This window comes from Rhipicephalus sanguineus, chromosome 1 (genome assembly GCF_013339695.2).
Source record: "Rhipicephalus sanguineus isolate Rsan-2018 chromosome 1, BIME_Rsan_1.4, whole genome shotgun sequence".
Classification (NCBI taxonomy): Eukaryota; Metazoa; Arthropoda; class Arachnida; order Ixodida; family Ixodidae; genus Rhipicephalus; species Rhipicephalus sanguineus.
In genome coordinates, this window is record NC_051176.1 from 222,012,665 (window position 1) to 222,026,350 (window position 13,686).

General features: G+C 47.5%; 1 protein-coding gene across 1 annotated transcript in view; it reads right to left on the reverse strand.

Moving 5' to 3' along the window:
- LOC119372748 (paramyosin) overlaps positions 1 to 11,864 on the reverse strand; it is a 30,062-nt gene extending 18,198 nt beyond the window's left edge. The window contains exons 1-4 of the mRNA XM_037643154.2: positions 11,591 to 11,864; positions 3,962 to 4,018; positions 2,253 to 2,506; positions 690 to 768 (exon numbers count right to left, since the gene is read on the reverse strand). Of these exons, the coding sequence (XP_037499082.1) occupies positions 690 to 768; positions 2,253 to 2,506; positions 3,962 to 4,018; positions 11,591 to 11,692 (492 nt within the window). The 5' untranslated portion in view covers positions 11,693 to 11,864. The remainder of the gene's footprint in view (positions 1 to 689; positions 769 to 2,252; positions 2,507 to 3,961; positions 4,019 to 11,590) is intronic.
- Positions 11,865 to 13,686: the final 1,822 nt, after the last annotated feature.

The window sequence follows — 13,686 nt, forward strand, 5'->3', positions numbered from 1 at the left end:
AGGGATCCGTAGCAAGTTTTGCCCTAAACTGTTACAATTAACCACTTAGTTCACTCAATCTTATTATTTATTAAAGATTAACATAAAGTAAGCTAGTCGTAAAAATTGCAAAAGTTTTTTTTTTATAGCAATATAACTTCCATAGCTCCTTGCGCCTCCTCTGCATAGGCGTATTTTAGAGTTAGCAACTTGTGATCCGCAGGTACTAGTAAAATATTGCTTAAATTTCCTCGATTCCTGACCCCACGTCATGTCACTTTTGTTTCGCCTCTTGATTATCTCACTCTGAGATTGAACGGGCTGTGCATCGTCATTCGGATGTTTGGCAGGCACGCACTGCTAACGTCATTTCACGCCTGGCAGCCGGTACTTCTTTAGCGGGTCTGAATTTCCTGATTTGCCAACTTAATTTACACCTGCCAGCGTATTAAAAAATCTCTTCTAGCGTACCTGATAGTGTAAATTAGCTTGCTGATTACGGTTCCACGTCCTCGTTTGATCAATTGAGCTGCTAGCACCTCCGTTGGGGCCAACCGCGATGTACGACAAGAGCTTGTAGAATCTGTTTTTCTCTTTATTCTCATCTGTTTAGAATGCCGACCGACAAGGACGACACAGTAGCTAAAGACGCTATGCGGCTCTGAAAATCGTTCGCCCATTAGAAGACTACGTTATGGAATGTGCGATACCTTCTCCTTGTTCGTGTTTTCCACCTGAGCCAAGAGTTCGTAAACTTCGGCCTGGAACTTCTGCCTCTCCTTCTCGGCCCTGCAGCAATAAAAAAGGAAAGGTTATCACAGTATGAAAAAAATTGCAAATTATATGTGATTACAACATGACACCGAGATCACTAGTTAAAGAAGGCGGAGCCCTAAATGAAAAGTGAATGTTCTTTACTTTATGAAAGAAAAAGATTCATGTTATTGCTTTTTGGTGAGCCAGTTGGCTTTGGTGCATATTGAAGAAAAATAGCGGGAGAAGACAAGGACGGAAAGTGACACACACGTGCTCTGCACAGCGCATCTGTGGATTATATTATTGCCGCTGAGTTGCACTCGCTCCGGAATTGAACCCACCGTCCTTGTAAGGTCATTACAATAAAAGCATGGACTATGTTTGCTCATTACACCAAAGTTAGGCAAGCAGAGTCATCAGCTTAAAATTGGGGGTGGGGTGACGAACCTATTGTTCGCCTCCGTAAATGCACAGTTACTTCGGCTTCCAGCGTCCCCCACCCCACATTTATTTTCAGAAGATGAGCAAGTTACGCTCTGACAGCAATAAAAAAAAGCGCGGAATAGGATACGATGTTCCCTAAATTCCGCTTCGTGTTTTACCTTTCGCGTAACCCTGTCGACGCACCACTGGCTCGCCAGCGGCCCTTAAGATTTCAGCGGCAGTGATCGACGCGATTAATTCAAACTGAAGGCATCAACTTTGACCAAGTGTAATGTCACTAGGAATGGGACAATGTCGACGTATACATCTACGGTTTCAGCTAATTATAGGTCCATTGGATTTCCGAGACGCCGGCTGCTTATTTCCTCTCTCAGAGCTGTAATTTATCTTGCTTTATATTTCGTGAAGGATCTTTCCACAGCCTCACTTAGCCCTCAGAAGGTAGTCGAGCTCGTGTTGTAAGCACTGTCAGTGATTGTCAAACAAGTTTTCATAGCCCTTTTTTCCTTCCGCAACGAGAGGCAAAAGAGCGAAGATGGCTCCAGTTATACTGACTCATTCTACGCACTATGCCGCCTTCAGGCAGGAGGTCCACCACGTTGGCTCTGTGGTTGAATGTATGCCCGAAGAAGCCTTTTTGCAGAATTTAGTGCCCACGGATTTATAGTTCTACATGCTTGCCCTATAAGTGGCATTGCCTTACTTTCACTGTGCATTACTGACGTGTAAGGCGAGTTCCTTCATTTAGCATTACGTCAAAGAAAAATAGTGTCATTTGGCATGACACCTCCCGGTACCTATTCCGATATGTCAGCCAACATTATATGAGGAGCAAGTCCGGGTGTTTGAACAAAGCGCAGAAACAGCACATTACATATGCCGCAAGACAAAGGGCTACGCGCCGTCTAGTGATGTACGGTACGACACAACGCATAATTGAAGCTCCGAGCAAAGGTAGTGATAAGCTCGCGGCCGCAGTTTCGACGCTCAAAAGGTAAGCCACTCTGCTAAACTCCCTGGTCGCATCCTTTAGGCGCTTGAATGAAATGCTTATGAGCGTCGCTATGACGTACTTGCTCTTGGCCTTGGTCATGAGGTCCATCTGTTCCTGCATCTCTGCGACGGCCTCCTGGTGCTTCTTGCGCAGGTGGTGCGCGGTCTCCTCGCTCTCCAAGTGCACATCCTCAAGCAGCTTGCGCAGCTTGGACAGCTCGGTGTCTCGCTTCTTGTTCATCTCGACCACAGTCTCCGAGGAGCCCTCGGCTTCTTCCAGCCGGTCGCTCAGCTGCATCAGCTGCACCGTCAGGTCCGACTTCTCGCGCTCGATCTGCACGAAGAGATGACGCACGATTCATGCGAGGGGCGCCCAAAACAGCAACACCGCAGCTGTCGCTCACCAAATAGATCTTCTTTTATTGATCTCGGATTGGTAAATTTTGTAAGCCACGCAAGAAAAAAAAGAGGGATCGCTACTCATCTCTACACTGCACCACACAGCCCTGCATGCGATTGTTTGACGCAACCTTTTTTTTTTTTCACTTCTTACTTCATACGCCTTAGACCCTCAAACCATGCGAATAAAAAAAAAAAAGACACGCAAACGTATTCCTTACATCGAGGCCGCACGTTTTCAAGAGCACTTGAATAGCTTCTCACTATCATAGACGTGTCATCATGACTGCTATAAAGCCCTGCAATAGTCGTTCTTATTGTTTGCATGTGCGTAAAGTGTGCTATTGAATATTGTGCATGATCGATACCTTTCTTCCCACAACTCAAACTAATCACATAGAGCACATCACTGTTATTCACTACTATAGCCGTTTGGGCAAATGGGAATCTACTTGTGCAAATGGACCGCTGGCGTCGTGAACCTCTTGCTATCGTCGTCTGTCACTAAAGACATGCACCCATCGTTGTTCGCACGCGCGCTTATTTGGCAGAATTCCCGTTGTCTGGCACTCACTTTTCAGAGGAACACACCTTGCACACTAAACATGTAGGGTGACCGTTTGATAAAGGTTCAGTAACAGTGGTGATTGAATATTTTTGGCCCAGACGAGAGGCTTCGATGTTGTGCGTGTTCTTATCGTTCCACCCAGTTCGTAGTCAGGCGGGGTCACTGCGATTATTCTTCTTAAATATATATGTGCTCTAGAGCTTATAACCTAGAGCCACCTTAGAAGTTATCTCAGCTGGTTACCTCCACGCAACTTTTCGTTTCCTTTTCTTTTACTTTTAAATGAAGCGCATCTTGCATGCAAACACGCTAAGCTCGAAGGGTGCACAGAGCATCATAACGTTATTTAAAGCTACGCCACTCATCTGACACGGCCCCACGTGCTCGAAATTCAAGACTGTCCCCTAGAATGGCGTAAACTTTTGGAACACGATGACGTACATCAGATGTATTTTTACTTCCATTTACCTATCCTAAAGTATAGATTGCTGCAAAATTGCGACAGTCGACTCCTGTGCTCGGGGTTTACTTAGGAAAAAAGAAAAAAAAAAGAAAAAGGTACTCGTGCTCTTGGCAACAGGGTTAGAAAAGTGCAGGTTAGCACGTTCGCTGAAAAAGCAAGAAACGATCTCAAGTTACGTTTCGTCAGGAATATTTGCGCAAGTTTGAAACTACAATATTTCAAAGCACGCGGCCTTTACAACATACTGGTACAGCACTTTTATAGCCGCTTCTTTGTTTCGTTTTTTAAAGGTCAGATGAGCTGTCCCACTAAAGGCACTGTGATGTCGTTGGGAAAGGTATTCAGGCTGACTCCCTTACCCTTTGCCTGAGCTCCCGTTCGGACTCGAGGTCCTCTTGAAGCAGGCGGAGCTTGTCCTGGAAACGAAAAAAGACAATATTGATGTCAAGGGGGCTGCTGTAAAACGCGTTTTAACCATGGTGAACACAAAAAAAATAACGAGCATGATTTCTGCAGTAACATGCTGCAGGTTAAGCCTACGGCTTAACCCACACAGAGTGCGCTAAGACCGCAGTTTAGTAATGGCGTATACAGGCGAGCCATCGATTGCTCGCTTATACGCAAGCTGCACCAAATAAAAAAAGGCAAAAAAAACGCTGCATTTTTTTTCTTTTTGCATGTGGAAGCCGCGCTGTGCGCTCACGCAAAAAGCCGACATATTATTCGAAGCGCGCATAGCTGCTCGCCATCGTGTTTCGTTACACGTGTCTCTAGTTCTTTTTAGGGTGCCGTCAGAAAAGAAAGAAAGCACATTTCCAAGCGTTGAGGGCGACTGATTGGGCAAGACTTTTTATAAGGACCAGAACAAGCACCGGAAGCCCTTTGCCGAGCCACCCTATGTCTGCCAGCTTTCCTAACGGGTTATTTCAATCATAGTTTCCAGCAGAATGTCGGCAAGTTTGGTTGTCTCTCTGTCTAGTTCATTTGTTGCTTTCGCTGTACTTTCTCTCATTGAAATTTTTTTCTGCTACATTTTTCGCCGAAATGCTGCATCCAGGGAATTGTTTTCATTTCCTCGACCCCCCCCCCTCCTTGTATAATGATATCCGGGCTTGCACAAGGTGTATAATAGTTGAAACTCCGCCGGATTCTCTGTCTACTCGTACATATTACATCAGGCGTTCAGCAATCAAATGGTTTAATCTAAGCGATCCACGGAGTGCATGCTGAGACGAACATAAAAAGGAGGGCGAAAAAAAAAACGTGAAAGTGCACACCTATTTCATTACATATAATGAGACCCCCAACGTTAGCAAAAATTGGGGGAAAATTAAATATCAACTTAAGAAAATTCTAGAAGCGAGAGCTCTAGACAATATTCTTTTTTTTAACCTTTTTTAGTCTCTGCGGCGCATTCCAGGCGCACGCTAATGTTGGAAGCGGTCGCCGCGAGATGGCTGCACTGACGGGCAACTCGATCTCGGGGCGGTGGTACCGAAAAGGCCCTGCTGGAGCTTCCTTTTATTTTAGACTCTGGCTCTTTCTTTCTTTTTTTTCTTTCTTTCTTTTTTGGCTTTCTAGCTTAATTTGTCCTTGCCTTCCCTCTTAAATTATTTTTGCCTCTTCTTGCCTGTCTCTGGGTTCGTTCTCTTTAACGGCCTTTGTGGAATGCGCCGTGGTAGAGCGCTATCTTTGTCGATCTAGTGTTACGCTTATTAGGTAGCCATTACCTTTCTCGGGAATGAGAATCTTCGTGGGTTTTGCAATCCAGAACCTTCTGCAATCAGCTTTTAAAGGGGATTGGGGTATCGCGCAGCAAAAGATGAAGAGCTGACATCGCTTCTCTGTGGCTTTGCCTCTGTCGTATCCCGTTTTTATTTGCCGCGGTTGAAAGTTCCCTCCCTCTTTCTCCAACGTTTCTTTGTTTGATTGTCTGCTTCAATGTCTTGCCTGACGGCGTGCTGTCATACCAAGCAAAGATAACGTGTTCCAAGCGCAAGATAAAGAGAGAGGATCACGGGACGGACTGAATGAAAGAGAAGGGGAGAAACGGCCTAGCCTTACGAAAGCAGTCTAGAAATCGAGTTTCACCGTAGGACGCGCGCGCACAAGGGAGGAATCCTCTTTCAGGCAATGAGAATGCACCGCTGGCCTTTGTGTCCTTTCCTTTAAGAATGTGTTGGAAATGCGCTACCGACTTCCTTTTTGCCTGTGCGTTCTAAGCGCGGCACTAGCGCGGGGCTTTCCATAATCAACGCTGAACGAGCCCCCCCCCCCCCTTTTTTTTTGCTGCTGCTTCCGTTTTTGGTAGAGACACGTCTTTTGATGCCGTCGTGGTGCGAGACAGAAAAGAGAGCGAGAAAAGAAAATTGCAAATGTCTTTCTCTACCCTTATGTCGCAATCATACGGACGTTGATTGTCATTAGTGGTTACAAAAGCGGTTATCAACGCACACGTCATAAGTACAATGCGAATGTAGGAACTTTCTTTTCGGTCAAAGTTTTTCTATTGAATCAAATGGGATACTTAAAGTGCACTAAATCAATTCCAGGTTAAACGCCACCCTCCCCAGTTGACAAATAAAAATTTGCATTAAGAGATTTATTTTATGTATTTTCTTTTTAAATTTAGTAGATCGATGGGTTAAAAGGCTTTCTTTTTTAGTTAATTACAGCTCTCCTTTTCTCTTCAATATCCGTAGTATAAATAGGGTCTCTGACGTATTCGTGGGCATTGCGCTGCTGTCCGCCAAGTACTAGCGTTCGGACGAAAGACACTCGGCCGTCAATGGTCAGGACCGACGTGAGACTTGTTCGTGCAGTCCAGCATTATTTGGCCGGGCGATACAAACGCGTCGCGAACCGTTGCTTTGCCATCCCAAGTGCAGACTGTCGGCGACCAAACCGGGAAGGGCCTCGTCGTCGGCGGGCGTAAATAGAAGGACAGGTCGTCCAGAAAGGACGGCTGTGACAGAGGTCGTCGCGTATGACGTGGCGGCGCGTTGTGCATGGCGCTCGAGACAAGGCGAGGAGGAGTCGCCGCCGCCCGAAGAGCCACGCTCTGTTTCCACCAGGCAGCGCCGCCACCCCGCTGCCCAGGAGGGCCTGGCAAGCCGAGGAGACCTGCTGACGTTTATAAATACACCCGACGGGATCACCGGGCAGTGGCCAAATTTAGCGTCGGAGCTGACGACGGTTCCTACGCCGGTGGTGTGCGCGCGCTTTCTTGGTGAGCTCACGCCCGATCGCTCCTCACCCGCTTTCCTCGCTCGCTGCCTGAAATTTTAGAGCTGCCCACAGGCGAGCGCGCTCCCTCGCTGGAGGTCTTGCTGGCAAACCGTCGGTTGTTCGCCGGCAGGTAACGAACGTCGAAAAGAGCGGTGGCCTCTCAAGACCCTAAAGGTCGCTGCCCTGGTGACGGTGGCATCGCCAGCTCACCTGCTGGAGGCCAGCGATCTTAGATATGACAGTAAAGCACCCCGATTCCACCTCACGCGGCCTTTCAATCGCTCAATGGGACAGCTCGCTGGCGCGAACTGACCAAAAAAAAAAAAGTTGTGTTCCCACTTTTCACGCCTGTTCGATTCGCAGTCGGTGCACACAGGTCGGCAACATGAAACACTGTGCTCTACGTACGCGCTGTGACTGTGTGATACGAGTCGATGGATGAAACCTGAATTAACAGAGCACGCATTCTTCCGGGTCCCAACACTGGAGAGATTATTCTAATAACGCACCTTGTGTTAAAATGAACGTCAGCATTTGCATCCTTTTCTGCATATCGACGACAGGAGGCGTTCACGAATGCTAGCATTCAAGGCGGCTCATCTCAGCCAGACCCACCTTCGCAGCATATCAAAACACAGTGATTGCAAAGCATACGATAACTACTGGCAGAACTCACTTAGAAAACTGAATCCCACAGTCCTCTGCATTTTATTTTGTACCTTCCACCAATGTATGTGCGCCTTTCAAAGCGTCACGTTTATTGTATAGTCCCGTGCCTTTTTGTTGTAAAAAAACTTAAAACGCAAAGTATGTAGGTCACTTATTCCAGCGCACTTATACTTCGACATTAAAGTTGGAAAGGTTTCATTCCAGCATCCGTCATATGGCATACTCTATCGTAACATCAGCTCAACCGTACTTGTGTGGCTCTTTTTATTCGGCGTTGTATGATTACCTCCTAGTTACCGAATTCCCACGTCAAATTACATATTCTACAAACCAGAGTCATAATTTTCGCCAGAGAGAGTAGTGCCGATTTTAAGTTTTTGGGGCACTTTCGCGGGGCTAGAGTAAAACGCGGCTGGAACGATTGATGTAGGTTTTTCCTTCGCCCACGTGTTAGCGGCGAGACTTGCGTAAACCTCGCTTTACACGTATGGAGCTACGAGAATCGTAGGCTGACGAATTGGCCCGCTCGGAGGCGCTACGTTTACTGCTGTACTCAAGAGTCGTTTTGCCGCTGCCAAAGCAGCATTTCTGTCAGGAGCTATAGGACATGAATCCGTTGATTGTCGATTGGGTAAAAATATGAATCGATAAGTGATCTTACATTTTGCTCTTTCTTATTGACACCGTCAAGCGTGTACGCGCTCTGTCATGTAACGCATGACAGAGCACGTGTTATCTGTGGAATGTTTTCATCCTTACAACTCGAAAAGTTTCCACCATATAGCTTACAATGCAAAATTTGCAGCATTGCTTTTGTCTGCAGTATATTCTTACTAAAGTACATGCAATATCTTGTTCAGTGTAATGAGACGTTATACTATGGTTAACGATAGCATAACGGCATTAAGCTTAGCTTGATAGCTTAACCTTAGTAGCATAACCTAATTACCACCCTAGAAGCGAGAATGAAGTACCGCACAGTCCTACGCTGCTTTTTGAGCCGCAGTGGCGGCCTTATCTCAGAATATCCATCTGTGCGTCGAGGTTACCGGGCTCGAACCTGGGCGCCGCTAAAGGCCCACGAATTTTATAATGTTAAGGATCAGCCCTTCTTTTGGTGCCTGGATGCGTGTTGGGGTTATGCACATATTTTTCACCGTTGACCTCCGAGCACCTTGCTTGAAACCGCATACTGCCTTATAGTAGAGCATCCGCTGATCCTGTGTGATTCAGACCAGAGCTCCCGCCAAGAACTTTCCGGCAAAATAAGTGCACCTGTGTTCTTGTTCAGGTGCTCGGCCGCTGGAGCTCAAAGCTTGGAAATTGAGTCAGATGCGCGCATGTCACATGGGATATTGCTGGCACAGCACCTCCAGACCTCTGCGACAAAGCATTTTTAAATGTAACCGCTAGTTGTTACGCACTCAGAAAATTACCATTTTTATATCCATTTACTTATAATTTACACAATGCAGGTAGATCAACTGAAGGCTATGCTTTGCGTTTCCTTTTTTTCCCCTAAGTTTATATATACCACCCTGCGGTAACGTATTGCTGCAAGTATCGCCAGAACCCTTCGGCACTTTCTCCGGAAGCGGCGTAATCCAGGTGGCACCACTGACGCAAGACTCTGGAGGTCCCGAGTCCGTTCGAGCCCGAAGAGCAGCCACATCCTTTCGTAATAGTCTCTTTTAGCGCTTCCAAATAGAGACATGCCGCCACAGGACGAAAGAAGGTCACGTGACTTTTGTCTTGCGCAAACGTTGCAGCGTGCACTTCAGTGTGCGAGAAGCTTACGCCGTGCCTGGCGAAAACGAGACAAAACGATGCAGGCACACAAGCGCCACTTGGCGGCCCAAAAAGCGGCCGCTTCGTTCGTGGCTTCGCCTATTTTCTTTGGTCAGAGCATGCAGGTTGTTCGAAAGCGCAAAGCTCCTGTTGAGTCTTGCAAGTTGGTGCTACCGCCAAGATTCCTGCATTCAGAGTAGATGTGTGCCTGCCCATTTAACAAGTGTTAACGCACGCAAAACAAGTGATTTCTACATGCTAGCACTGTAATCGGCAGTGTTCCAGTTCTGGTTGGAAAAAGTAGTACTTATTACGCTGAGAAAGTAACGGAAACGAAATAAACGGGCTGCACAAGTTCTTTTTTTTTTTTTTGCTTTTTCATGTTTTTTGTTTTTTGCAAATCCAGGCGGGATTGGTTCTGGCGCATCCTAAAGTTATTGCTTTTTCTAAATAAGCCTGCCTAAGAAGCACCCTCCAATATCATATTTTTTGTACTGTGATCCCAAGTATTAGGAACACAATCGCTAAACGCAAGTATTCTAACAGTCTGTACATGCTGTATTGTGTTTACTGTACTCCAGATGTTTTGTTTCGGAGCTTTAGGTGCTGTACTTTGGCCTCCCTAAAATGATGCTTTTCTTTATTATTATCACTAGAAAAAAAATTTCACTTTTTTGCCTCTTTTTTTCGTCTTGATATTTTATGCGCATGAAAAAACAATGCACTGAAGAGAAAGCAGCATTTCAACCCGGTCTTTCAGTTGCTGATGCCCAACAAAGCGAAAATCTAAGAAACCCGATGCCATGACCAAATCAGGCGGTGTAATTTTGCAAGTCCGCTACAGGCAGCCATCAGTCTTCACTCCCAAAGATATAAAGCGATAACGTTTGACGTCTCAACAAGGCGTGCAGACTAGAATTATTTCCATTCTGTATCTTCTCTAGTGTTTTTTTCGGTACTTACGTTAGCATTCACGCAAGGTCAATGACTAGGCGAGCGGATGAATCGACAAAGCTTCAACGAATGCTCGCTTGTAATTTTGCTCTATACAGCACGACATCATGCTCCAATTTTTTAAACTTGGAGCCTCAAATGCACGTCACCTCAACATAACAGCAATATCTGCGGTGTTAGCTGTCCGTGCTCGGCGTCGTATATACTGTACTTATGCAATGCTGATGAGCAAAGGCGTCGCCATGTGTATGCAAGGTTCGACAGAAAGCACGCATTGCGCAATCCAAACTCCACAACACCAGGTACCTTGCGCAGGCAATGAACACTGAATAAGCACCAGATGTCAGTATCTGAAGCAACACCGGGCCGTGCTGGGTATGCGTTCCGCCCGATGCACCGTCAGGACAGAAAATCGCGGCTAAAAAGCACAGTAGTATACATATTCGTTTTACGTGGAAATTGGGAACTCAATAGCCTGTCTTTCCAAAGGGGAATGTGGAAAGAAAGTTATAATTCGCATTCCCTGTGGTTATTTGCTCGACTGCGCTGCCTCTGTTTGTCGTTATAGTTGTGCAAACTCGTCCTCCGGGTAGCTATTGATACTACGTTCAGACGTTTATCCGTTCTCTTTTCTACGTTAAACGAGAGTCAGTGTGCATGTACACTACCACGTGTGTTCTGCCTGTTCGAAGGCTCACAAGCAAGCTAAGTGCGTCTGAAGTTCCCCGCACTTTTCAGCGTTTCACAGGGCAGTTTTGCGTCTAACGGCGGGATTTTTCTCACACGCGACTGTGAGCGCTTCAGCAAATATGTATTCCGTTCACTTTACGTTGCAAGAGGACTGTATAAACGTACTGTCGTCGCGGTTTCTGTTGCTCTCAAGATGGAATACCTCTCAGCTATCCTATACACTCTTCTTTCGATTTGCCTGTCATGATTTCTGTCTTTAATTACGGGTCAACGTAGGTCCGCGACGAACGTCTTGTCCTGATCTGAATGAGCTAGGTTCCGTTGCCCTCTACGTAGTCGTCAAGCGCACCGAGGCGACACCTCAGCCCTCGCCACAGTTTCGTTCAGGAAGCTTGACTTTGTCAGGAAGACAAGACTCCTAGCTGAAACGGTGGCAGAGGGTAAGGCGAGACCAGCGTTTGTGCTCTACTTCGTCCAGGTAAGCGCCCATTGAGCCCCTTTATATTGATGCCAGTGAAAGAGGCATTCAGAGATCCCGCCTGTACTCCCTTGCGTGGTTGAGCGCCCCTGTCCAGCAGTGCGAAGACAAACCGCAGCCCGCGAAAGAGCGGCGGTTCGTCGTGCAGCTGGCTACCGGCCGGTGCCCGGTGCGTGCCTACCTCAAGCCTGGTGAGTGCGCCGAGGTCGGTGCCATATTCGATGGAGATATCTCCAGCGCCTCCGCTGCTCTTGTACATGTACTTGCTGCTCCTGCTAGTCATGATCGGTCTTCTTCAGCAGAGCCGAGTTCGTCGAAATGGAGTCGAAGTGTGGGCAAGGCTGGGGTCCGCGCACCGGGGAACCAGAACTCACACACCACACCAGTGAGCGGTAAGAGCCCTCGACGTCGAAGTGAGCAGAGCCAGGGATCGCCACTTGAAGGTCCTTCCAGAGGGCTGACTTGGCCGCGTGAGGGCGTGCTGGTCGCCTGCTGCCAACAAGGTGCTCCTGCGAGGCTTTAGCCGCGTTTCTTTTTTGCTGCGCCGCCGGCCGGCTGCAAGGGGGCGGCTCTGGGCGGCCCGTTTTGGGACTCCGCGCTCCGAGCTCGGATTTCCCGGACCGGAGCCCTTTTTGGGAAGCGCGCCGTTGGCCCAGTGCGCGAGCCGCGGGCATGCCTCGGAGACGGCGCTCGTCCGCCGGTACGCGCGCGCTGCAGCCGCAGGCTCACGAGTTGCTCGCGCATGGCCATATACGCGAGAACAGGCACGCACAGATGATGGGCGGGCAAGCATCGTGCGACCGTTCTCAGACCTATCGTTGGAAATAAAAGATGACGTCATGCTTTGGAAGAAGCGCTTCTATTTTGACGCCTTTGATAATACACGTCAGCGAAGAGAACAAAGCAAGCTAATATTTCAGAGAAATTTTTTTTACTCTAGAAACAATAATGCGGCCTCCTGGGCCTTGTGTAGCGTGTGAGAATATTGTCGCGCGTTCTTGTTGTAATTTCCTCTTTTTTCTCAGGTCAATAAAAATTGTCGCATTCATTTCTAGGAGTGAATGCTACTATAAAATGAATCCATAGGATCGTTTATTGTTTTACCTTGCTTAGCAAATGTTGACTGCAAAATTATTTGAATAACAAATACCAATAAACTGTGTGTGTGTGCATGTGCGTGTGTGTGTTTTTGTTTTTGTTTTTTTTGCCTTTTTTTTATGGCTCACGCCTTTCCAGTTCGAGGTCTTACGATCATGATCCAAAGCCTGAAACTGTTTGTATAAAACTGTCCAATTCAGATTCCGGGTCCATCTTGCCAGCGTCTACGCTGCCAGCACCTTGAGTGGGCGGGGCTCACACGAATGATGCCTACTCCGTAAACGTGGTGCATATCATTCGCAGACGATTGGGCAAAGCGGTGCGATTCTTCCCAAAACAGTCTGTCCAGCACTGCTCGTGCCGAAGGCCGGATATTCTCGCAGCCTGGCTGGGCGTAAACGACACCTCCCGTTGTTCATGCGCCGTATACGTAACGGCACACCTGGCTGCGTCAAGGCGGTTTTGGGGGACCCGCCATTTTGGAATCACCTTTCTCAGCGGCGTCTAGGAATGTGACCGGCAAAACTTGAGACTCTCCGCTCAAAAAGCGTCTACTTGCTGCTGCAGGGTGCGCCCCCATCTCCTCGCCTTCGTCCCCTCCACGTGCTCTCTCTTTTTCGTGCCTCCTCTCTTCCACTTTCCTCGGGTGCTTCAACCGCTCTGATTTGTGAATCCTTTAAAAATAGCCTCCAGCAGCTCCTTTTTTTCTTATTCTTCTTAGCGCGCGACTCCTCCACGCGTATTTTTACTTTCCCTGCTTGTTTCCGCTGCGGCTCGCTTGTGGCAACTTGTCTCTCAGTCTCCAGCTCCTGTCTTCTCCACGTCTTTTCTTTTTCTTTCTTTCTCATGTCACGAGCAAGATAGACAGAAAAAAAATTGTCTCAAAGTTTCTTTTTCTTTGTCTCCGTTTCTTTCTACGTTGGTCCCCATCGTGGCAGTGGAAGCAAGCAAGCGTCGGTGTCAGCGCGGTAGAGTCATCCTCACTGATGACTGGTGTTTTGGCTCTTGCATTGGCTGCCGTGAGCGAATCGGAATGCAGCAGAAACGCTTGCCGTTTGCTCTTACTGGGTTTAGTCTGAATGGTTCGAGCCTTTCTGAGGCCTTAACGCTGATTCAGAGAAAGAATTATTCGCGAATGGACATTGCCTGACCACCGCAGCTGCTCTAGCACCAGCATCT